Source organism: Macrobrachium nipponense, chromosome 40 (assembly GCF_015104395.2).
Source record: "Macrobrachium nipponense isolate FS-2020 chromosome 40, ASM1510439v2, whole genome shotgun sequence".
Classification (NCBI taxonomy): Eukaryota; Metazoa; Arthropoda; class Malacostraca; order Decapoda; family Palaemonidae; genus Macrobrachium; species Macrobrachium nipponense.
In genome coordinates, this window is record NC_061101.1 from 24,182,007 (window position 1) to 24,208,063 (window position 26,057).

Below are 26,057 nucleotides of genomic sequence, written 5' to 3' on the forward strand. Positions count from 1 at the left end.
GAGAGAGAGAGAGAGAGAGAGAGAGAGAGAGAGAGAGAGAGAGAGAGAGAGAGAGAGAGAGAGAGAGAGAGAGAGAGAGACTCTTGACCCCACAAGAGATGTTACACTGAAAGATATCCATTTGCAAAATCCGAATAACATCTGTATTAGGAATGAACAATTTAATAAAACTTGTTTTATAAACAGTATGCAGTTATAATTCATGCATTATTGTCACTGTGTTCAAGTGTCATTTGCATTCAGATAATGTTTTCATTCTTAAAATCATCAGCTGATTGTATTTTACCAACATCATCATGGCCATTAGTTGCCAAATGAAATGCATTTCACAGATTCTTTTTTTTCCGTAAATTATCATTGCTGGGTTTAAAAATGCAACTCAATTTATTTATAAATGCAGTAGGTTAAATGAAGTAAATGTGTGATCTCGCCAGTATCGGATGTTGCTTTTGCCTCTTTCAAATTGTTCTGTGTCCTGTACAATAGTTGTTTCTTCAGCATAGGTACAGCTGTAAAATTTTTTGCAAACTTTAAGTTTCCTCTCCACTGAGTGAAGGATGAACAAAGATTTATTTTATTCTTAATTATGGAAGTCACTCTCCGTATGCATGTCTTGCACGTAGTAGTAACTGGTTCTTAATTATAAGAAATCATGATGAATTCTTAGATAAGTCACAAGGTTGGGAGGCCTGATTTAATGTATGACAATTTGCACTTATCCTAATGAACTTTGGCTTCTAAGCCTATTTCTTGTTTAAGAGCTACCTAGGATGCAATATGTATCAATGATATATGCTGAAACCAAGACAGGCATAGAAAGCCTAGCAAGTCTTAACCTATTGAAAATACATCTCGCACTATACACGCATTATAAGATTAAATCATGTTTTGGGATGAAATTTTAATGATTGCATGATACATGAGATCAAAATAGTATATACATGTTTATAAGCAAATTATGGTTCTTTTGTAAGCTGTATATTCTGGAGCATGGGAGTTCCTGGACCACGGAATAGCAGATTTTCGAGGTCAGACTGTATACGTATACACACAGTATACATATAGACATATCTATTTTAGTTCACTCGGAACAAGGTCTAGGCACTAGATTCTTCATAAATAATATAACTAATCTCACCAATATTTCCCATGTTTTCATCAGTTTCTGTAACTTCTACTACATTATAACCTGATTCTGGCACATCATTTACTTGGGAGTTTTCATAAGATGATAATATACTCCCCTTTGAACTAACAATTTCTCCTTGGGGTAAATGCTGCTGTTCACTGTTCACTTCTGAGAATTTTTGTCGCCCTTGGAAATCTTCTTCAGATTCTTCTTCCTCATAGGATGAGTCAGCTCTGTGAATTCCTGATTCACTCTGAATATTACGAATTTGTTTATGCTGGATGTAGCCTTCTGTATGCACTACTTCACTTATTACCCTTGTATCCCTGACATTAAGTCGCTTCAGGCATTTATTTTCTTGCTGGTGACGAGCATAACGACGAGATAAAGTGTTTTCCCAAGGTACGTCATGTTTCTCAATTAAGTGAACGCGTAACTTTGATGGCTCACTGTAGGCTTTTGAACAAAATGAACATACCGAGGGTACTTTTGCTTCATGCCTCCGCTTTCTGTGAGTCGTTAAATCACCCTTGCGTTTGAAAGTCTTTTCACAGTCGGTACATTTATGTATTTTTGTACCATGAACATTAACCCTGTGTTGTCTCAATTGGTGATATTTTTCAAATTCCATATGACACACTTGGCACTTCCACTTAGTATTTGCATGATCAAAATATACATGACGCTTTAAATACACTAAGTCATGATACTTCATGTCACAGAATTTGCATGAATATTTCTTATTATTTGCAGTACCATGAACAACAGCAATGTGTCTGCTAATATATTGAGAATTATACATTTTCCCACACACAAAACATTTCACAGGTGGTTGGACATCAATGCTATGACTTTCTTTCATGTGTTTATAAAACTGACTACGTAACCTGGTTTGAAATGAGCAAACCTTGCAACGATGCTTGTACTGTCTCTTCTTGTTAGGGTCCCCATGGACCCGGGCCATGTGGATCCGGAGGGCGTTGACACCGTGGAGTCTTCTGTCACAAAGCTTGCATTCTAACATGACAATTTCATTTGGACCACTCGTGACATCAGTATTTTCAACTACCTCTATGTCTTCTTTTACTGAACAACTATGTTCTGCCATTAAAATGCGATTTTCAAACTCTTCCCCACATATCCCACATATGACTTTCTTTTCCTTCTCTTCCACTGCTTCTATGTCTAAGTTGGTATTTTGTTCCTGAGAGTCACCATTTCCTTCAAACCCTTGCAATTCTTCATCGATCTTCAGTCGCTGATCATTGATACCACCCTGACCATCACCCTTTAAAACGACACAATATCCTAAATCCTCTTTCGGCGGTTGACCGCGACTTTTTGCACCTCGTCCCCTTCTTGAGGAGCGAATTTTCTCCTTTCTTAATAAACCAGTCTCAACAGTGGGTGCTGTCTTATTATCCAAAACAACCATGTATTTCTGATGAATTATTTGAAGGTGTTCTTTTAAAGATTCATTGTTCTCAACAAACTGATTACATACTGGGCAGCGAACTTCCATTTTAACTCTGGACTCTCCAATTGTATTGACAAAATTGTCCCCATAATTTTTTTTCTTTATTATTCTGGTGGTTTCTGGATGTGACTGATTCCTGTGCCTCATCAGGACCTCATGGCTTGAGAACAACATCCCACATATTCTGCATCGCCAGTGAGGTGCATAAACTTTTTTGACACCTGGTTCACCCCCTTTACCTTTAACGCTTACAAAATGAACGTGGGGCTTGGCACCGTTTCTGTTCTTTGATTTACCATCAGGTGTTTGAAGTTCACTTTCCAAGTCATCCAAGTCTCCAGTGCTTAAACTACCATCAGAATAACAAGTTGACATCTGATCATCATCTGCATACTCTGGCTCTGTTTTGCATGTCACTTCAGGCAACATTTCCCCTTTGTTAGGGCAGGGCAGTTTTTCTGTCTCCTTAACAACCATTTTATGATACTCTTGCAAATGTTTCAGCAAGTCATTTTTGTTCGGATAAATACTATTACAAGCATAACACCTACGTTCACCTTTGCTTTTATCTTGCCTAGTGTTATAACTGTTGTTCCAGTGGACTTCGTTCCCAACAGTACGCTTTAGTGATACCTGCAAATCATATGACAGCCACTTTTGTAAAATCTTATGTTCAGTACTAGCATGGTTACTCCAATCTTCTTCACTATTGAAAACTCTCCCACAAAATCCACAGGTAAAAATCTCACTAATACAAACTTTTTTGGAGTTCCTGGATTCACAAGCAACATTTCCACAGTGAGAAATATTGTCACCTGATCTCTGGGGAGATTTGGAAGGCAAATCTGATGCTCTGGTATATGAAAAGGACAACTGGACATCTGGCAACAAAAGCTTCTTCTTTTCTTTCAGTGGAGAACTTTTGCAGTTTGCTGGAACTATTCCATCCCCATCAAATGAAACATTCAAAGACAATGTTTTCATACCATTCATCTTTTCTGGCCAAACTTCAAGAATCTTTGTCACAGCCGAATGCAAATGTGGATACAGAATGTCGCAGTCAGTTATTACCACATAACACTTACTGCAAATATCCACAGTGGGAAAACCAGTATGATCTACTGTCTGTGACACTGGAAACTGAACCCCAAAGCAGTGGAGGAGTGACAATGGGTCTAACATGCTTGATGGTAATGGCTTACCGAGAACAACATGCATCACTTTCAGGCCACTTAAAAAGCGTGCCTTGCAGAAGAAGCAGGAATAGTTTTCAGGTTCATCTTTAATGGGGCTGGCGGCTTCTATATTTTCATGCTTACTGATTGCACCAATCTTTTTCGGGATCTGAAATGTAGCTTGATCACCTCTTCTTTTTCCTGAGTGAAATGTCATACTTTTAAAACTTGTTCTGGAACTAAAGTTAGAATTGCCATAAAATGCTTGATAGGTCCCTCCTGGATCATAGAGAGATTTCTCCTCTACTTCAATGGTGACCTGTGCTGGACATGGAATACCTGAAAAGAGAGAGAACTGTTTACTGCATCTTTCGTAACAAATATGGAAAAAGATAAAGGGACACATACAGCTTTTGTGGAGGTGAAATAAATCAAATACTGTATGAAAACTAACAGCATTATGGTGAACACAGAAAACATGAATAAATAAATAAATACACTTTAGTATAATACAGTAACTCCTGATATACATTAAGTCTTGACTTTTGTAAAAAATTTTTTAAATATACCAAAATTGAAAATTTTTTGGCAAAAAGTAAATGAGGTAAGAAGTTACAAAGGCAAAGCAGTAAATTTGATACTAACTCCTCTATCAGCCCCCCCAGGGTTTCACACTAACTCCAGCCATGGGCTTTCATACTTTTCTAATTAATCTGACAAGGCCTTGAAACAGTTAGGAAATAGATGAAAAACAAAACAAATTAAACACACTGTTATTAACATTCACTAAAAGTAAAAAAATAGTTTTTATGAGACACCAGGATTTTCTTACTATTAACCATGTCAACAACAATAAAAGCATGAGAGCCAAACATGGAAGGAAATGCTATAATGAAAGAAATATATATTTTTTATTTCTTGTAGCATTGCCTTCCATGTTTGGTGCCCATGCTTTTATTTTGTAGACGATTAATATTAAGAAAAAATGGTGCCTCGAAAAATAACTTTTTACATTTTAGTGCATTTTAATGTGAGTTTAAAAAGAAATTTTATATCTTTTATCTTATGCTTTTTAGCTTTGACAGAAATTGTAACCAATCAGCACCAGATGACTTATCTTGTATATGGCTGACAAAGATCCTCTTAAGTAGCCTTACATCTGAGTCACTAATCCGCAAGAAAGATCTCTCGCTCGAAAGAGATACTGGACAGCTCGGCCACAAGGAGCTACTAGGGTCATCCTAAGACTTTGGAGCCTGACAATGAGAGTTCCTCCTGCACTCGGACGCCTCCTCTGAAGGTTGAGATGCTCATCTCGAAGAGCTTCCTGGCCTTGGGGGCAAGGAGAGCACAGGACAAACAACTCCCTATCAACGTGTTGGAGTTGAAGGCAGCTTTCATGGGTCTTCAGGAGATTCGAGAAAGGGAGGTGGGGTACTCCATCGTTCAGCCTCTAAGAATGTTCCCAGTGTGCAGGAGGGATTCCTCTGCCCCAACTAACAGGTCTGGGACCATAAACAGTAGACCTCTAGCTCCCTGTTGAACTGTGTAGTGAAGAGGTCTAACATGAGTCTTCTCCAGGCAAACAGGGGAGACAATAGGATAACACAAGGGGATGTGTTAGGAAAATATGCTCTATGCAGATACATTCTAAATATCCTACCGTCAACTTGTGAACTGACAAAGTAATTGTACTGTAGATAGGGGAGATATCTTCATGCTGCTAAAGGAACGTGCATTCCCAACAGAGGAGAGGTTCTATGAGGTGATCCCCTATGATGACATACGTTCAGTATACTACTCGTCAGAGGAGACGTCCTATGATGACAGGACATGCACCCCACTCCCGTTTTTAATCAAGGAACACATAGGTGACGTTATGGAGCACTGTAGTGCAGTACTAAGGATGGATCTTAACTAACTCCTGGTGGCACAAGAACATTTAATTACAGCAAACAAACCTAGCCTTTGAAAGTGCTGCAAAATAAAGACAGATAATTCTCTAAGGGGGTCATGAAACTTTTACATTGCTTACTGAAAGCACCAGCATATCTTTGAGCTACAGTTACTGCAATTGTACATATTATAATAATAACATACTATTAATAGAAGAAAATATATACCTAGCTTGATCAAAACAGAAGCACGATACGAAAAATAATCGTCTAGTACAAGTTAAATTATCAGAATAATTATACAAGATGAGACAAAACAAGAATGTTTTGTCCCATTTTTATTATTTTTACTTTCTTAGGTTTCCACATCCAATTTCACTCATCTTCATACTAATCCCTCATTTGCATAACACTTCTACAGTAGCTGTACACTGTATTTCCTTTTTTACTGATTTTGAGAAACGTACCAAACAGACATCCTACATTCACAAGGAGGTCATTACTCCTTTCTCCTTTAATTCCTAATCGTGATTTCTGTACGTTGATGTTCTTTTACCCATAAACCTTACCCTTCATTTGCAGAATGTAAAAGCTGTCTAGTCCAGTGTCTATGAGATGCCATGCCACTGTGGATGTGAAAGCCCTTGAGCAAGTGACATACATCCTAGAGACTAAATAATTTTGGAATAGAGACTACCACCTTCCAACAATGTGCAACATACATAGTAACAGGGGTGAGTCATGTCAAGGGAATTATGAAAATTCAATGTTGCTATTACAGGTATGGTACCCAGTGCTGTCCAAGTCTTACCACTGAGGTCTGCTCCCCAAGGATCTTGTTCCTCTAATTTCATGGGTTGGTGGATGACCACATATAATTTACTCAAGCTACTGCTGAAATGCTTCAATGTCCATTGTAATGCTGCAAAATCCAAAAGAAAAAACTACTGAAAGCAACAGGTATTGCTGAAATCATAAATTCAGACTTCTTACAAAGAGAACTGAGACTTCTCACTCTTCCTAGTCTGGCAAAGAGGAGATGGAGAAGAGGATGAGGAAGAGCTTGAGAACAAGAGGAAGAAACAAGCTTCTACTTCTTTGCCATACTCCAACAACTCTTCTTGCTCTTTCCTCCCAACAAAACAGAGGACAAAGTTGAGGCAGGTGTCTGTACATTTCAAAGAACACCAGCAGAAGTTAGACCTTCAAGTTTTTTCCAATGGAAACTGCAACTGCCACAAGAATAAATGACAGTGACCTTTGGAGCAAGAGCAAAAGAAGGACCCCTTGGCTGATAATTAGTGGTCCAGAAGCGCATCACTGACATATCCTAAGGGAAGGCTACAGGCAATCCATGGGCCCCCAAGTAAATCTTGGAGCAGTTGACATCACAGGAGCAGGTTGGAAGGCACTGAAACACACAGACGCACGGTCAAGAACCAAACCATGAGTGACCACAGCAGGTATAAGTCAACCCACAAGTGGAGAGAGTGCTGGATTCTTCCTCAAAACATGTACCCCTATGAACAGGGATGCCCAGAGAGAATGAGCAGGAGCAGCTCTGGCATGAAAGAGCCAAAAAGATTCACAGGTGTAAAGAGAGGTGCAGTACCACTAGCTGCTCAGACACTTTTTTTTTTTTTTACTTCTCCCCATACCTTTCCCACTACAAAAAAGGCCAGCCAATACACTCTTCAAAAGCCAAATCAACAGTGCACACCCACCTTACACAAAAAAGAACACGGCTGGTGAGGCTCCAGTTAATGGTAACAAAATTATCACACACAATGTCTTGCCTTACATACTATCTACTCTTCCTTCACAGTCTTACTCTTTTCTTGGATAGCACCCATATGAAAAGTCAATCTAGCAATAAAAATTCAGTCAAATAACCATCAACACAGAAAGTCCTAAATCAAAACCTTCAGCAGCTGAAGTCTGAAACAACAATGAGACATCTGCACAAGATGGGAGCTGACACCAGTGTCTTATTAAAATATTAATGTTTAAATTCTCAAAGGTACAAACAGTAATTAATATAATGGAATCACAAACTTAAAATACCCCTGGTAATTACATAATAACAATGCAAATAAGGTGAAGAGCAACTCAGTACCCCTACTCTTTGCAACAATAGAGTAGATATATCAACTGAAAAATAATCAACATGAACAAGATCAAACTAGGTAACTGCTCATTAACGAGTTAGTGGCAAACTAATTGTAACTCTCATCGAAAAGTAACAATAACGCAAAATTACAATACACTCAATGTGATATTAACTGATGAAAAAAACTCTGTGAAATCTACTCTCAGGACGGTGAAGGCTTTGACAACTTACAACAGCCAATCTTGACAAAGCTTGAGATCATAAGATAACCCTGGGAATTAGAAAATAACTGTCTATTGCAGAAATCCGAGATTTTATCACTCAAAGAGATAGAGAGAGAAAAGCTGAGAGATTTCATACCGTAATTAAATCAGGAATTTTATTAAAAAAATGAGGATAATAAATGTTGATAAAATTGCAATGGCTATCTCCCAATAACAAAACATGCCCAAGGATCTAGTTCCCTTGCACAGTACACTTCTGCCTGAAAGACAAAGGCATACTTATGATTAGTGGGGTTGTGTTGATGCAACTACCTTCTTTAAGTCTGTCATTCTAACCTGTAATGACAACTTCTGTCTTAGAGCATCAATGTAAAATGCTACTAAGAGAAGCATAAATACAAAATGCAAGACCAATAAAAAGAATGAGCAATACCAATGGTCAGATATTACTAGTGCTAAACTGGTTACATTTGCTTGCCTTACAAAATTATATTCATAATGCAGTCTGTTTTACTACAGCGTAGAAGCATCAAATAAAAGATTTTCTCTAAATATGAAACTTCCTCATATTACTAAATTGAGAGAGAGAGAGAGAGAGAGCACCATACCAGTTTCAATACTATGGGTGGACCTCACCCCTGTTTCTGATAAAATTTCTGGGACTTCATGGGATGTAATGCTTTGCAAAACCTCTGGATTAGTGGAGAAATCTTCATCCTCAACTTTGATTGGTCTGCTTGCACTTGCAGTTATTCTATGCTTGACCTCCATTTTGTAAACCTACAAAATGAGAAAACATCACTTGTGAATGACAATGGTACTTCTGTAAAGTAGTTAAGGATTATAAATTTTTTTTTAACTTTTACCATAGAAATATTCATTCACCTACTATAAATTAGCCAACAAAACCTGGCACTTCAGGAAGCCTTACAACTGAGGCATTTCTGGTTATATTGAACTACTGAAATTTCATACCTGGAGGCTTTTCGTCATAACCTAGTGATTTAGTTTGTTACATACCTTTATTCATAACACCAGACACTGGACAATGTTCTTGTAATACGTTATGGAGTACTTTAACAAACAACTTTACAATGTACGTATAGCTGTACTGAGGCTATGATCAGTCCAAACATGCAGCCAGTGCTACAAAATGATAAGCAGGTCACTATAACCAAGAAATGTGTTCTCATTTCTCATAGTAATATGAAGCAATCAGAGTGACCATAGTTTATGATACTACAGTATTGTATGTATATACAGTAGTTGTATATCATGTCTCCAGTAAGGATGCATGATTACCCAAAGCTACCATTATGACATCTGCTGTGTGTTCCTTTATTATGAAACTCACGCAAGAATTTCCAAAGAATGGCAAAATTGCCAAATACTGCATTACTACCAATATGTTATTCCTTATCTCTCCTGAAAGTCTGATGCAAGTAAGACAACATAAATCCACAGCCTCAAGGCTCTTAAATTAACGTCTTATATGACTACATGCACTTAAAAGATTTTGCATTTTAAGTAAATTATTATTCTAGACCATAATTGTATTTTGGGGTAGAAACTATCATTTTTCTGTTTTAATACGTGCTTTGAGCATTTCTCACATTCATTTCATTTGTGAAATGAGTAGTTTTCAAAATACTGGATGCCCCTCTTATATCCTACTATCATGGGGGACTACAGTGGGAAAAGTGGGGTTCCTGAGTGAGGGATGATACAAAACAAGTCAAATACAATGATGTACTAACCTAGCATAACCTAAGGCACTGGTTCACTTGGGAATGGGGGAGGGAGGGCTTGATTCCTCTTGGACCCTCCTCACCTATGTAGGGTATATACTATAGATTAGAATAAACAGGGTGGTGACCTAAACCAAGCTAACCTAAGGAGTAAAATGCTGTAAATTAAAATAAAAGGGTTGCAACCTACCCTAAGGTGATGAATCCTTACCTGAATCTCCACTAACATAACCTAGTTACCATGTCCTTACCTACCTAGTGAATGATGTCATTTTAAAAACTTTCAACCAACCTACCTTAATTACAATTGGCACTTGTGGGAGTAACAAGGGGATTTCAGAATATTGCCTCGTCCAAAATTCCTGCTTTTCAACTGCAGTCCTATCCATTAATTTCAGTTAGATACATCATATTTTCAACTTCAGATTACAATTATAATTCAAATAAAAAATCTACCAGAATCACAGCTTCCAGAAGTAGACTATCATGGGGGTGTAGACTAAAGTACATCCTTGTCATGTCAATCCTTTTGTATTTTCCCCCCACCCCTGAATAACCAATAAAGTCGCCCACAATTGTACGATACAAAGGGTTCTAGTACCTTTAGAATACCCTTTTGTTATCAAAATTAACAGTAGTATATGCAATTCAAATAACCCAAATATTTCAAGAAACAAGAATTACATGTTGGCACCAACTGAACCTTAATTAAGAATTGAAGCCTGTTTTTTTCAACCAATGGCTTAATTCTAAAATCCCACTAAACTTAGAACAACAGAACCAATCAGGTTTCAGCACTATTCATGTACCCACAACGCCAGATGAAAATAATAGTTAGGTTAGGTAGGGTACCTTGGGCTATGTAAGAACTTCTCCCTCTAAGTTAGGTTGGGCAGGGAGTCCTGGGCTAGATAGACCTGGCATCCTTGTTCAGGTTAGGTGGGGGTCCTGGAGGGACAAAGCTACCCTGGTTGGGTTAGGTTAGATCAATCACTGTATTTCTGGGTTCGACCTGTGTCTGCCGGTGAAAAGTTCCTGTAGCTCACTTTTCTAAGTATAAATAGATCCTAAATATACCAGAGAAAAAGCTTTCGCCCTAGTGCTTATACCGACGCCCTTGGAGGTGATCGAGCTGAGGGTAGTAACTTCAGCATTCCATGCTAGCTTTTTCTCTGGTATATTTAGGATCTATTTATACTTAGAAAAGTGAGCTACAGGAACTTTTCACCGGGCGACACAGGTCTTCCCCCAGAAATAGATTTTTCCTTTGTCAAAATTCCTTTTTACTTTCATGTTTTTGCCCACCTAAAATCCTCACTTTCACACTAAGGTCCCCTGATCAGTAGAATATAAGAGTGGAGTTCATTATCTCTAAAACTAACTACAAGCCAAACGGATGTTATCCCATTCGGTTGTACTTAGAAAGAAAGAAAGAAAGAAAGAAAGAAAGAAAGAAAAAAAAAAAAAAGACCTTTCTTGTTCGAAATTCTATAGTACTATACTGCATAAATATAATTTTACTTATTGTGGGATTACGGCACCTTTGATTGGTCTAGAGTTTTGAAAGAAGGTGTGCAGCGGCCGTAGACTTTAAAATCGCTTAGCGTCGAAAATCACTTGGTGTTGGCGGCCAGGAATGGAACCCCTGCCGCTAACCGAGGGCCGCCTGTACTTTTATGCTACCAAAATGAGTGTGAGAAACATTCAAAGCCCGCATTAAAACAAAGTTTCCAGTCCAAAATGCAATATAACAGTTTAAAGTAAAATTTTACCAGTTTTTTGCATCATCCTATACAAATTTAGAATACTTAAGACAGCAAAAAAAATAAAAATGTAAAAGAATCTACATTCTGCACTTTTTAAATTTACAAATATGTACACTAAATTTTAAAGCCATTTGTATAAGTTACATTAAAATTAGTCAAATTTGTGCTTACCCAGGTATACAAATTAGTCTTTTCAGCATAAGCATACCTTACTGTGCCCTAGAGATGGTTTTTAAAGCTTTGTAATGAGGTTGTCAAGCTAATTAGTGGTATGTATTTGGGAGGGAAAACTTCAGCGTCTGGCAATTGAGTTGAGATAAACCTCGTTTCCACCCTGAGGTCCCCATTATGGCCAAACTTAAGTCAGTGGAGGTTGTAACAAGTTAGCCTAGGTAAGGTAATTCTAGGCAATAACTCCGCTCGGACTGGAAGGAACATTCCCAGCAAATATGAAAACTATTAGGGATTGGGGCATCATATGTATTTCACCATGTTCAGTACTAGCCCCTGGGGGTTAATTAGGGGGAAACACTGCAGTGGATCAGTCTTAATCACTCGATATTTAATTGGTAAAACAAGAATACAATTACACATCTTTAAGCAAACCATTCAAAAGATTGAAGTTTTGTCAACATAATGTGATATATGAAAGCGCCATACGAACTAAATTAAGAAAGAGGTCTTTGTAAAATATGTTTTCAAGGCAGTTTTGAAATCTAATATGGCGGAGCCCGCGTGGGTGGAAGTCATTGTTTACGATTTTTGTGAAGAAAGTGCCCCAGCGTCTATGGGTACAAGTGGTGTGCAGATTTAGCACACGGAATGGGAAGTTTATTGACACAAGAGACTCCACAAACATTGAGATGGCGTCAATCTTCTAAATATTCAGAGTTGTAATTAATATTTCGAAAGTGTCATGGAGGTATGTGTGCACTGCGTAGAGTCAGACTTTCATTAACCTCTGTTTACTCTTAAAATATGACCTTAATTTCTAACTTTGGAGAAAATACGTTACTTCAAAAAGAAGTAGAGGTCTTGCGCTCTTGCTCTCACCACCACCAACTTGTGACTGATGCCCATCTCCGGTGTCAGGATGTGTTAAAGTACTTTTTCGGACGGAGGCTTCACACGCAGTGGAAACTGGATCTGCTAGTCCAGTCGGTTGTTCCCCCTACAGTCAACCCCCAAAAATAAAGGCAAATTCTTAATAAGCAACCCAAATACTTTAGGAAACTGTAATTCCCAAAGAAATACCCGACGTGGAGTTATTGTCTAGATCCACCCTAGGTAATTCTACAGAAAAACTAGGCTGTGCATGGAGACATCATTTATGTAGTAGGGTAAACAATCACGGACGATCCACCATAATCACGCTGGCCGGGTCTTATTCAATCGATATTTAATTGGTGAAACAAGAATACAATTACAACTCTAAGAATATATTTAAAAGATTGAAGTTTCGTCAACATAATGTGATATATGAAAGCCGCATACAAACTACAATAAGCATGTGACGCTCTTCGTAAAATGTTATTGTTATAATACAATTAAGTTTGTTCATACTTACCTGGCAGATATATATATAGCTGTATTCTCCGAAGTCCGACAGAATTTCAAAACTCGCGGCACACGCAGTGGGCGCCAGGTGGTAGTACCCATTCCCGCCGCTGGGAGGCGGATATCAGGAACCATTCCCATTTTCTATTCATATTTTTTATCAGCTGGCCGAGCTGTCTCCTGAGGGGAGGTGGGTGGGCACTTAATTATATATATCTGCCAGGTAAGTATGAACAAACTTAATTGTATTATAACAATAACATTTTGTTCATGAAACTTACCTGACAGATATATATATAGCTGAATCCCACCTTCGGATGGTGGGAAGAGACAGAATAGGATTTGTAGAAACTTAAATTAAGTAGATGATGTACACCTTGGTTCCTCACCTGTTAGCAAAGTAGACTCTGTGATTACTGTCACTTAAGCCTGCTTGTGCTTAATCAGAGTTGCCAGCCAGGTGGAGACCTGTAGTGGCTGGTGCGCTCTGGATGCTCTGTCAACGGGGACGTGACCTCAATGTGACAAGAGCATAGAGCCATACAAATGAGGGCAACGAAGCAACTGACCACCACCTGACCAACTATCCAAGACCCCCTGAACACTAAGCTAAGAGATGGGAGGTCTTCACCAAAGACTCACCACAACCAAAAAACACAACAACTAAAAACTAACCTAAACCTAAACTAAGGGATAGGGAGAGAGCTACCTTCAGCCCCCAAGACTGTGTCTGCAGAAACGTATGGTCCCAAGAGAACAACAGTCCTCGTATAATCGTTCTCACATCTCTCAAGTAGTGTGAGGCGAATACTGAATTGCTCCTCCAAAAGGTGGCGTCAAGGATGTCCTTGATCGACATGTTCCTTTGGAAGGCAAGCGAGGTTGCGACAGCTCTGACCTCGTGAGCTTTCACTCGCAAGAGGCTCAAATCGGTCTTCTGGTAAGACGAATGAGCCTCTTTAATGACATCCCTCAGAAAGAACGCCAAAGCATTCTTGGATAATGGTATATCGGGCCGTTTAACCGAACACCACAGATTATCTGAGGGACCTCGTACTTCCTTAGTCTTGTGGACATAAAACTTTAGAGCCCTGACAGGGCACAGGGCTCTCTCAGGTTCTTGGCCCACAAGACTTGTCATACCCTTAATTTCAAAGCTCCTTGGCCAAGGGTTAGACGGGTTTTCATTCTTTGCTAAGAAAGTGGGACTCAAAGAGCAGACCGCATTGTCCCCTTTGAAGCCCACTCGTTTACAAATGGCTTGAATTTCGCTAACTCTCTTCGCCGTCGCCAGAGCAGTTAGGAAAAGAGCCTTCTTCGTCAAGTTCCTAAGAGACGCTTCGTGGAGAGGTTCGAAAGGACTCGACATCAACAGTCTAAGGACTAAATCTAAGTTCCAAGAAGGAGGCCTCGCCTGAGGTATCTTGGACGTCTCAAATGATCTCAGGAGATCGTGAAGATCTCTGTTGTCAGACAGGTCTAGGCCTCTGTGTCGGAAGACTGCTGACAGCATACTCTTATATCCCTTGATGATCGGGGTAACCAGCCAAGCTTCTGCACATTTCTTAAAAATAGCAGGAAATCGGCTATCTGGCTCACAGAGGTAGTGGAAGAGGAAATTCCCTCCTTTCTACACCATGCCCTGAAGGAAGCCCACTTCGACTGTAAACAGCTCTCGAGGAAGTCCTCCTAGCGTTGGCGATCGCCTTCGCAGCTGCTTTAGAAAAACCTCTCGCTCTGGCCAACTTTTCGATAGTCTGAACGCAGTCAGACCCAGAGCGGAGAGGTTTCGGTGATATCTTGCGAAGTGGGGCTGTCTGAGTAGATCTTTCCTCCAGGGCAACGTCCTCGGAAAGTCTATGATGAAGGACATTACCTCCGTGAACCATTCCTTCGCGGGCCACATCGGGGCGATCAGGGTCAACCTCGTCCCCTCCGATGCCGCGAACTTCCTTACTACTTCCCCCATGATCTTGAATGGCGGGAAGGCATACAAGTCCAGGTTCGTCCAGTCCCAGAGCAGAGCGTCTATAGCGACTGCTCCCGGATCCAGCACAGGGGAGCAATAAAGAGGCAACCTCTTCGTTCTCGACGTCGCAAATAGGTCGACTAACGGACGCCCCCACAGTCTCCAGAGCTCTCGACAGACGTCTTGGTGCAACGTCCATTCCGTCGGCAGGATCTGATCCTGTCGGCTGAGAAGGTCTGCTCTGACGTTCTGGACTCCTGCGATAAATCTCGTCAGGATCCTTATCCGTCTCGCATCTGCCCACAGCAGAATCTCCCTCGCTAAATAAAATAGAGGACGGGAGTGTGTACCTCCCTGATTCTTTAGGTACGCAAGGGCTGTGGTGTTGTCCGAGTTGACTTGGACTACTTTCTCTGCAACCTTTTGTTGGAAGAACTGTAGCGCCAGAAAAAGCGCCGCTAGTTCCTTCACATTGATGTGCCAGGACACCTGTTTCCCCCCCCCCTCCAGGTGCCTGACACTTCCTCCCCTCCTAGTGTTGCTCCCCATCCCGACACCGAGGCGTCGGAAAACAACACTAGGTCTGGGCTCAGAAACTTTAGGGACAACCCCTCTCGAAACTTCCGAGGATCTAACCACCATCTTAGATGGTTCTTCACCGATTTGGTGATCAAAAAGGTCGCATCCAGATCCTCTCTGACTCTCCATTCGTCTGCTAAGAAAAACTGGAGAGGTCTGAGGTGTAGTCTTCTCAGGGAAACAAACTTTTCCAGCGAGGAAGGAAATGTCCCCAGCAGACTCATCCACTCCCTCGCCGAGCAAGCTTCCTTCCCCAGGAAGGCCGAAACTCTCTCTAAGCCTTGCAGCTGTCGTTCCTGGGACGGAAAACGCTCGAAAAGCCACTGAATCCATCTGAATTCCCAGATACACGATGGACTGTGTTGGGGTCAGATGCGACTTTTCGAGGTTGACCAGAAGCCCCAGGGACCTCGCCAAGGCCAACGTGAAGTGAAGGGTCCTTCAGACACCTTTCTTCTGACGATGCTCTGATAAGCCAATCGTCGAGATACAGGACACTCTTATTCCTGCAGAATGTAACCATCTTGCTACGTTCTTCATGAGCATGGTAAATACCATCGGAGCCGTGCTTAAACCGAAACAAAGGGCTCGGAATTGCCAAACTTTGTCCCTTAGCATAAACCTCAGAAACTTTCTTGAAAGAGGGTGGATAGGCACGTGAAAGTATGCGTCCTGTAGGTCCAAGGACACCATCCAGTCGCCCGGTCTTAAGGCTCCTAGAACCGACTGAGGTGTTTCCATCTTGAATTTTTTCTTTTCTATGAAAAGATTCAGGCTGCTTACGTCCAAGACTGGACGCCACCCCGACGACTGCTTTGGTACCAGGAAAAGTCTGTTGTAATATCCTGGTGACCCCAGGTCTAAGACCTGCTCCACCGCTCTTTTCTTGATCATTTGATCTAAAAGATCTAAAAGAACCTGATGTTTCTCCCCTTGATACGACGGGGAAAGATCTCTGGGAGTCGTAGATAGAGGAGGAGGGTCCACAAAGGGATCTTGTACCCCTGTTCCACTATCTTGAGGGACCACGCATCTGTATCTCTCTCTCTCCACGCCCCCGCAAAGAACTTTAGCCTGGCTCCGACCGGCATCTGAAGGACTATCTTCTCACTTAGAGGATTTAGGTTTGAAGGAACCTCTTCCTCTTGCAAGCCCTCTCCCTCGAGGAGCAGCTCTCGAGGGAGGACCGCCACGAAAGGGTTTAACCTTCCTAGGAGGTCCGTCCAAAAGACGACGTGGTAGGGACTGCGGGACGTCTTGAAGACTGGGCCAAGAGGTCCTGGGTAGCCTTCTCTTGTAGGCTCACTGCCAGGTCCTTTACCATAGCCTGGGGGAAGAGATGGCTCGAAAGAGGTGCAAAGAGAAGCTCCGCTTTCTGCGATGCAGAAACAGACTTAGCTGTAAAATTGCAGAAAAGCGCTCTCTTCTTGAGGAAAGCAGTGCCGAAATGAGACACTAACTCTTCCGAACCATCCCTGATGGCTTTGTCCATGCAAGATAACACATTGGACAGCTCCCCCAGACTCAAAGAATCAGGACTCCTAGATTGAAGATCCAGGACTCCCAGGCACCAGTCTAGAAAGTTAAAGACTTCCAGAGTCCTTAACAGACCATCCTTTCATGTGATGGTCAATCTCCGTTGGTGTCCATGAAATCTTAGCGGTCGATAAAAGAGATCTCTTCTGTGCATCAACCAGACTAGCAAAGTCCCATTGGGAAGACGACGGGATCTTAACTCCTACTTCACCTTTGGTCTCATACCAAATGCCGCCTTTCCCACTGAGTCTTGAAGGCGGAAGGGCGAAAGTCGACTTGCCCTGATCCTTCCGACGTTCCATCCAATCCTGCAACTTCTTGAACGCTCTCTTAGTGGACAAAGAAGTTTTCATCTCCACAAACTCCGGAACCTTTCACGACTTCGATGACGAAAACTGAGAGGGTGGAGACTTGGGAGCTGCAGGCTGGAACTTCTCACCAAAGAAGAGCGTAACAGTCGAACCAGCACCTTGTAGTCGGATACCGACGAAACTGACGGCTGTTCTTCCTCAACTGAGTCCGCCGGACTACTAAGCTCTCCTTCCTCCCGAAGAGGCAAAGGAGATTGAACCTCTGGAGAGGGCGTGCGCCCAACGGGTCTAGCCTTCAACAAAGGCTTTCGAGGATGACTAATATCAGCCTCTTCAAAGCGACCAACCTTCTGTCGATCCTTAGAGCTCGAACCACGAAGAGCGTCTTGACCGTGCTGCGCGTCAAGAGAGGCTACTCTTATTCGCTCTCGAGGAGCGTCCTTACGCTTTCCGCTCAAGCGTCCTTCTGGGCGCTCTCGAAAGCCTTCTCAACAGGCAAAGCGTCAAGCAAAACATCCCGACGAGCGTCTTCAAAAGCGTCCTGCCGAGCGTCTTCAAAAGCGTCCTCCAAGGCGTCCTGCCGAGCGTCCTCCAAGGCGTCCTGCCGAGCGTCCTCAAAGGCGTCCTGACGCGCGGGCTGATCAGGACGTCGAGAGGGAAGAAAAGCGTCCTGTCCACGAGACCTTACCTAAACCGCATAACGAGAACAAGGAAGCTCCGAAGGAGAAGCAAGCGGAGACAGAGACGAACGAGGAGACGGAGAAGGGGACTGCCTCGTCCTCTTGACAGGCAGTCTAGCGTCCTTCTACGTTTAGGCTCAACTGCTGCTGGGCGAGTCTTCTGAGCCATTAAGGCCGACAATTGGTCTTGAAGAGACACAAGAATACTCTTCGTTGGCGAAGAAACGAGAGGAGGTGAAGGGCTGCGCCTGCGAAGAAGACAGAGGGGCGAGGGGGAACGCCTGCCTTCCTTCTCACAGGTACAGCAACCTGCCTCTCCGAGGCGCGAGAGAAGCGCTTCTCAGCGTCGTCCTACCTCTCTTCTGTGGAGGAAACGCGTCATACGACGCAGGCGAAGACCGCAACGATAGCGGAGAGAGGGGACGTAAAGCGTCCTCCCTAGGAAAAGTCCTTTTCAACGGACGCGAGTCTCTCCGAGCGCTCCACCCCTTGCGCGGGGAGGGCGCCTCGGAGGACGAAAAACAGTCCTTAAGGATGCGAGCCTGAGCACGCTCCTTGGCAGCCTGGGAAGTAGCAACAGGTCCTGCCGAAGGGACGCCAGATCGGTGGGGAGCCCCCGTAACCCTCTTGCGGCTTTCGACATGCCCACTCCTGTTAGTCCTGGGAGTCCGACAGAGGTCTAGACCTAGAGGCATTATGGGGCCGATCTGACGCCCCCTCCACAACACTAGGGCACGATCACACACTTTACTTGAGCCGTTTTCTAGGGCCAACACTTTGGACTCTAGAGTGCGTAACGACTCTAGAATCAGAGAAAGGGCATTACCTTCTCCAGACACAGAACTAGGGCTCTCAGGCAACAACACAGGATTAGGTGAAGCAAATTCTACTGGTGTTAAAATGGGAGAAATGTTACTTCCCTTACCTTTCGTAGAACCGCTCTTGGAGGAAGACCTCCTGATCCTATCGCGCTCCAACTTACGCCGATAGGATTCATACACCTTCCATCCATCATCAGTCAAACTTTTGCATTCAATGCAACGATCATCCAACAAACAAACATGCCCCCTACACCCCATACATACTGTGTGGGGGTCTACCGATGATTTCGGTAGCCTCACCTTGCAATCACTCCTCACACACACTCTGAAGCTCACTGAACTGATCCCGACATCACGGTTCACAGAAAAGCCAATCCAAAATCAAAAAACAGTCCACTATCGCGTATGCCAATCCACAATCCAGAGTCAAAACCAAAAGTCAATCCAGATACTTAGAACAAGTCAAATCCAAAAATCCTGGGCGGAGGTCTGTAAACAGGTGTTTACCGACCGGCGACAGAAAAAAATATGAATAGAAAATGGGAATGGTTCCTGATATCGCCTCCCAGCGGCGGGAATGGGTACTACCACCTGCCGCCCACTGTGTGTGCCGCGAGTTTTGAAATTCTGTTGGACTTCGGAGAATACAGCTATATATATATCTGTCAGGTAAGTTTCATGAACAAAATATGTTTTCAAGGCAGTTTTGAAATCCAGTATGGCGGCGATCGTGTGGCTGGACGGGTCTAGTCACGGATGGACACCATCTTTCCCAGCATTCCCAGCACTCATTTGAACAATGTTAGCGTATATATGTAACATTTATTGATCTTACTCAAGATTGCAGTTGTAATCAGCACAATAAAACAACATTTTGTTGCCTATATTACTGAATGTATGAAACTTGTTATTCCTGGGGTCATGGTTTGAACTGAATTCATTTTTACCTTGTAATCGGTGGTTTTATCCTTACTGCCATCACAAATGAAACTCCACAGTGCTTATTTGATTGTTATTATACACATTTTGGTCTTAATTCACTCCACATTGCACTTGAACCACGTTGCTGTTCCTGGTTCCTAAGCGCTCACTCCACAAACACAGTTATGAGCAGCAGATGACAACGCTGCAAAGTTTCATTCCCTTAATTGTTTACTTTACTCATTATTTAGTTCAACTTTACTTTGTTATTTCAAAATGTTTATTTAATTCATGTCAATTACCCCTTTTTTGCAACCAAATTACCACGAAAAATTACAGATAGTTCTAAAGTAGATACAATCCTTGTCGTACATCTGCCTGCCGAAAACCATAGCGGAACAGACTACGGATAAGTGGATTATAATTTTTTTTTTGCTAGCACTTTTCATTGATTTAAGTCTATATTAGTATTTTGATTTTTTTAATAACTGTATGCCAGAAATAAATGTAACCTTTAATGTTTGCATGCTAAGAATGGCAAAATCATCGTTGCCACATTAGTGGAGCTTCACACATATGTCAATGCATTATTATAAACTGTTTCCATGAATTCTAGTTGTCATAGTAATGCAATAATGATAAAATTGCTTTAATATTTATGTATACATACTTTCAATACATAGGCTAATTTCACCAATTTCCATGTTTTGTGTAAGTCTTATACCCAGTTTGGAGGGTGAACACATACCAATTGGCAACAGAGAGAGAGAAGGGAGAGAGAGAGAGAGAGAGAGAGAGACGAGAGAGACGAGAGAGAGAGAGAGAGAGAGAGAAAGGAAGGCGAAGGAAGGAAGAAGGACAGGGGGTGGCGGTGGAGGTGGGGGGGAGAGGGTAGGTGGAGCTTTTTACGCGCGTTCGTATCCATTTCTGGATAATGGAGTTTTTGTCTCTTGGTACAAGGACAAGTGTCGTTATTCTTTACGATTAGTGATTCGCGATACCCTTATAAATTAAAGCACTGGGTGTATGCACTATAGCAAAATCTCGTTCTCATACGAGTGTTCATTACAGAAATATTGCCATAAAACGTGCTTGCACTGTCTCTGAAACCCATAGTAGGTATGCTGCTTAGTTGTCAATCAAGTTTTTTGTAATCAAGTCTTTTTTACAAGCTAGCTATTCTATAAATTTTATTTCTCTCAATCAAAACATATGCCCCTCAATGCTAACTTTCCTCTTTTAACGACTTTCTGATCATTGCAAATTTGGCCCCAATAATTTCTTAGGGTGTGAAAACAGACAGAGGCCCAAGGACCGAAAGCGATTTGATCACACTATGGTGGTAATCTGGCAGTAAAACATCTTCATGTATCCAAAAAGTAAATAACAAAGATATATATGCGCATTACGATTAAAACAATTACATGAATACAGTGGGCCCCCCGTATTCGCATTCTCCGGATTCGCGGATTTCTCTCTGGACCATATCTACACATTTATTTGCGGGGATTTGCCCATTTGCGGGATTTTCCGATGAAAATAATCACTAATTAGTGTATTTTGATTTTTATTTTCATGACTAAATACATTTTTATGATACAAAAACGATTTACTAATTTTCAAATATTAATTTTGATTAATACTGTATTAGTAAGTTTAATAAGTTTAAATATCACATAATAAAAATAATAATTCTCTCTCTCTCTCTCTCTCTCTCTCTCTCTACTACAAAGATGTATGTTTTTTTGTATGATAAATAAATGATTTACTATTTTCAAATATTAATATTAATTTATACAGCAATAATATCAATTCATTAAAGAAAATAACAGAGTGAATTAGTAAGATTTTAGTTTATAAATTTAAAAAATTATGGAAGAATGAAGGAAATCCCAGTCTTCTTTCTCTAACTCCAGGTACTAAAACTGTCAGATATATCAAGTTATGTGACAGGAGGGGGAGGAGCTGTTGTGTTGTTGCCACCAAGTGCTCATGAAATTTCCCCCCCCCCCCCCCTTTCCCCACTCTCTCTCTCTCTCTCTCTCTCTCTCTCTCTCTCTCTCTCTCTCATTTACCGAGACTTGAGATTTTTTATAGTACTTGTACTATATATGTTTTAATACTTTCAAATAATAATAATAATAATAACTGTAATTACAAAATTCATATTATGTGATAGTATTTTAAAGAAATACAATACTAATCTATCCATGTCACTTTTAATTAAGGTTAACTCTCTCTCTCTCTCTCTCTCTCTCTCTCTCTCTCTCTCTCTCTCTCTCTCTCTCTCTCTCTCTCTCCACACAAGATAATAATGTGTCATAGTGGTAACTCCCTCCCTCTCTTTCGCTGGAAGCGTTATAAGTATTTTTTGAGAGAACAGAGAGATAAACACTCACTCACTCACTCTCTCTCTCTCTCTTACCGAGATGAAAGAATTTTTATGGTACTAGTATGTAAAATGTTTATTGATAATTTCAGTTATTTAATAATAATAATAATAATAATAATAATAATAATAAAACTGTAATTACAAAATTCATAATGGTAGTATTTTAAAGATGAAAATGACCTTTCCATTTCACTTGTAAGGATAACTCTTTCTTACCGAGATAAGAGAATTTTTATGGTAGATGCATGTGTTCATTATATTTTCAAATAATAATAATAATAGAAGTAGTAATAATACGATAACTAATTTCAAATGAAAATTCTTCGCTTCGTCTTTTTCTGTATCAATTTCCCTACCTTCTCATAACTCCAGTGACGCTCGGGAGCTGGGAAACTAACAATACCATACAATGGTCAACGAATTTAATGGTTTTTATGTAATCTCTCTCTCTCTCTCTCTTACTGAGATGAGATCATTTTCATGGACATGTATGTAATAAGTTTATCATTAATATTCTGTCTCTCTTGGCTGCAAGTGTTATATGTATGTATGTAAGTATATACCTTTAAGGGTACTAATGTTAAGGATTACTTTGAAATTATATTAATACAATCGCTAAGATTAATACAGTAATATGATAATAATTTGAGGTAAATTTGATGCAGGATGTTACATAAGGTATACATTTGGTGTTTCTATTTCTTCCTTCTTTTATCTCTCTCGCTCTCAGCAAAAGAATTGACAGACAGACAAACATAATTGCACAGTCCTCTCTTTTTCTCTTCTCTAGAGAAATATATGTATTTATGGGAGGGAAAAAAAGTGTTGCCTACAGAGTTCAATATGAAATCGTAAGGAGTTTTCTCTCTCCTCTCCCTCTCTCTCTCTATCTCTCTCTCTCCTCTCACTCTCTCTCTCTCTGCTATTGGTTGTTTATATATTTCTAATAGTTAAATATTTAAGATGACTTTAAAATTATATTAATATACCAATTCAATGGTGTATTTGATGTAGGCTAATACTTTAAGTAGACATTTGGTATTTGATCTTTCAAGATAAGGCAGTTATAGATATTTTTTAGAGGGGAGTTCTAACTATTCGCGGGTTTGAGCTGGTACATCTCCCGCAAATATGGGGGGAACACTGTAGCTGATAACAATCTGCATGAATAACTGGTAAACTGTTCTGCAAAAAAGTTGAGTACAGCAATTCATCTACAATAGGTACGAAAGTCAAGATGTCGTGACGTCATAATACAGGACTTAAAAGAACGTTCTAATTCCGAAAAATAATTACTTAGATTTGAGTGAGAATCGAGTTACTTTTTCAATAACGAATATTTTCAAATTAATGATCAAAAATATGTAAAATATGATGTTTTACTATTTATTTAAATAATTATCTAGTGCAAGCTTTGTGGTCATCTTCTACCAAAACAGTTGCTTACTTAAAAACGTCGTGCCCAGTGACTGTGTCCCGATTGTTGTGATGAAAGTGCCCCAGCATCTATGGGTACAAGTGGTGTGCGGATTTATCACAGGAAATGGGAAGTTTGTTGACACAAGTGACTCCACAAACATGAGATGGCGTCAATCTGCTATGATATTTACAAGTAAATAAAAATTTCGAAAGCGTTTTGGTGAGATTTGCACTGCATTGGCCACCCTTTTTACTACCCTCTGTTTTAACGCTTTAAATTTGGCCTTAATTTCTAACTTTGGAGAAAATACTTACTTCGAACAGAGAGTAGAGGTCTTTAGCTCCATCCTCTCACCAACAACAAGTAGCCCATCTCCAGTGTCAGGACGCGTTATAAGTACTTTTTCAGAGGGTGTCCAGCAGTGACCGTCGGTGAGTTGAGCCAGTCCATGTGGTTGTTTACCCTATTTTTAATAAAAATTTTTGACTGATTATAGTAAAACAGTTGTAGCTAAGCCAAATTAACCAATTTTAGGGTAAAATACTGAATGGCCAGCCTCTACCGTAGCGCGACCACCTGCCCGAAAATCATTAAGTAGAGGTCTCCAGGCGTTGCTTCGACAGACGCTGGCTCTTGACTATTGTCTACCTGGGTTACAGGACATGTTAAAATGCTACCAAAATACTTTATTGGGAAGGTGGTCGCGCTACAGTAGAGGCCAGTCATTCAGTATTTTACCCTACCTAAGGTAACTACCTAGTGTAATGTTTTTCCGCTCATTCCCCAGGGGGTGGTAGGCCCATTGAGCTTTTCTGTAGAATTACAAAACATCTAAAACCGCTACTCAATCACGGGTTTGACATAAAAACTTTAGGTACTGATGGGGTGCCACCACTAGCTACTTAGGTAAGCTTGTCTAAGATGGTTACGCTTGTTAGCTACCTAGCTAGGTTAGCTAGCCTACCTAGCCTAGGTAGGTACCTACATTGCCTTGCTAACCCATCATGATAAAATAGAAATTTCACAAGGTATTTTTAGCATTAACACTTCACTAAAAATTACTAAATCCTTATGATAACCATATCTTACAGACAAGACATACCTACCTCTATACAAAACACACAAATGTAAATAGTAGGTACCAAAACGACAAAAGTCAAATGCACTCGAAATATCAAAACAATACTGTATAAATTCCACCTCACGCCTAATGTTCCACGTTTCCTTTTCCACCGTTTACGATGTACATAAAGTTGGGTTCTTAATTTACGGTAATGGGGCAAATGCAGGAAAAAATTTAATTAACTTTACGAAATATTCTCTATCTATTTGTCCTTTTCCTCTTAATATCAATTATATATATATACCTCAAGAGTGTAAGAAGGTTCAAGAAAATTATCGCAGACAAGTGTTTTCGAAATGGTTGACTGCATAAAACTACAAGGCATTACAACAAACGACAAAGAAATTTATTTAGGATTCATATACTGCTTATTTTAACGCATTCATTTACAGAAAAGGTATATAAAGTCTTTCTACAGAAGACTGTTTGGTAAAATGTAGCCCTGCCCTCTATTTTATTTTGTGGTCGAGATTGAAAACCACAAGGAGCAGAGAAAGGAACTTGCAATTGGATATTAGAAGCAACTAATTTATTACAGCAAATGTACATTAAGGGTAAACAGGAGGTTCCTCAATAACGTCAGTGGTGAACAGTAAAATACAATAAAACACCGAAATACAGTACTGAAATGCTACAAGCAGCAATTATATTCATGAGGAAAACAGGGTAACAGTGAACTGAAAAATCCTTGATTGGAGGTGAACGTACTGACAAAAATGAATGTTGAAATGAAAGCAAACAAGTTTGGTACTACACTTGAAAATGGAAGAATGAATTAGAAAGCAAGGACATTTTGTCTGTGTGCATGAAATGGAAGAATGAGTATCTTTCGCCTTTAAATTTCTTTAGGGCCATATCAAGCACACTGCAATTGAACAATAAACGTAGACATAAACTGGCAAAATAATTAGTAGTTTTTATGATAATAAAAAACTACTATTAATTTAATTTTTGCTTTGTTCCCACAATACAGAGAAGAGTAATAGAAAAGTAGACGGGAAAAATACTCAGAGGAGGCAAACTTAGAATCCTAATATTGTTATAATTATCTTCGTTATTTTCAGCGGGTAATTGTAATTTAACATGGGATAACTTCGAGCTATAAAACGCCGCATAATGTGAGGGTCTGCCAATTCCAATGGGAGCTGGAGAGGCTGAGGAGGATATAGGACTGATATATATATATATATATATATATATATATATATATATATATATATATAA

The 26,057-nt window shown here is 40.4% G+C and overlaps 1 protein-coding gene across 1 annotated transcript; it reads right to left on the reverse strand.

The window, feature by feature from the left end:
* On the reverse strand, nt 1-24,935 carry LOC135212007 (zinc finger protein 62-like). Its single transcript, XM_064245284.1, has 3 exons — nt 24,817-24,935; nt 8,619-8,790; nt 1-4,120 (listed from the first exon to the last, which is right to left on the reverse strand). Exons 2-3 carry the CDS (start codon nt 8,779-8,781, stop codon nt 1,098-1,100), a joined length of 3,186 nt encoding a protein of 1,061 aa, XP_064101354.1. The 5' UTR covers nt 8,782-8,790; nt 24,817-24,935; the 3' UTR covers nt 1-1,097.
* Between the last annotated feature and the right edge of the window lie 1,122 nt (nt 24,936-26,057).

Bases quoted from the DNA above. Each gene is read 5' to 3' on its own strand.
- LOC135212007 (XM_064245284.1), bottom strand. From the start codon at position 8,781: ATGGAGGTCAAGCATAGAATAACTGCAAGTGCAAGCAGACCAATCAAA. The intron at 4,121-8,618 runs GTATGGTGCTCT...CTCTCTTTTCAG, and splicing joins CACCCATAGTATTGAAACTG to GTATTCCATGTCCAGCACAG.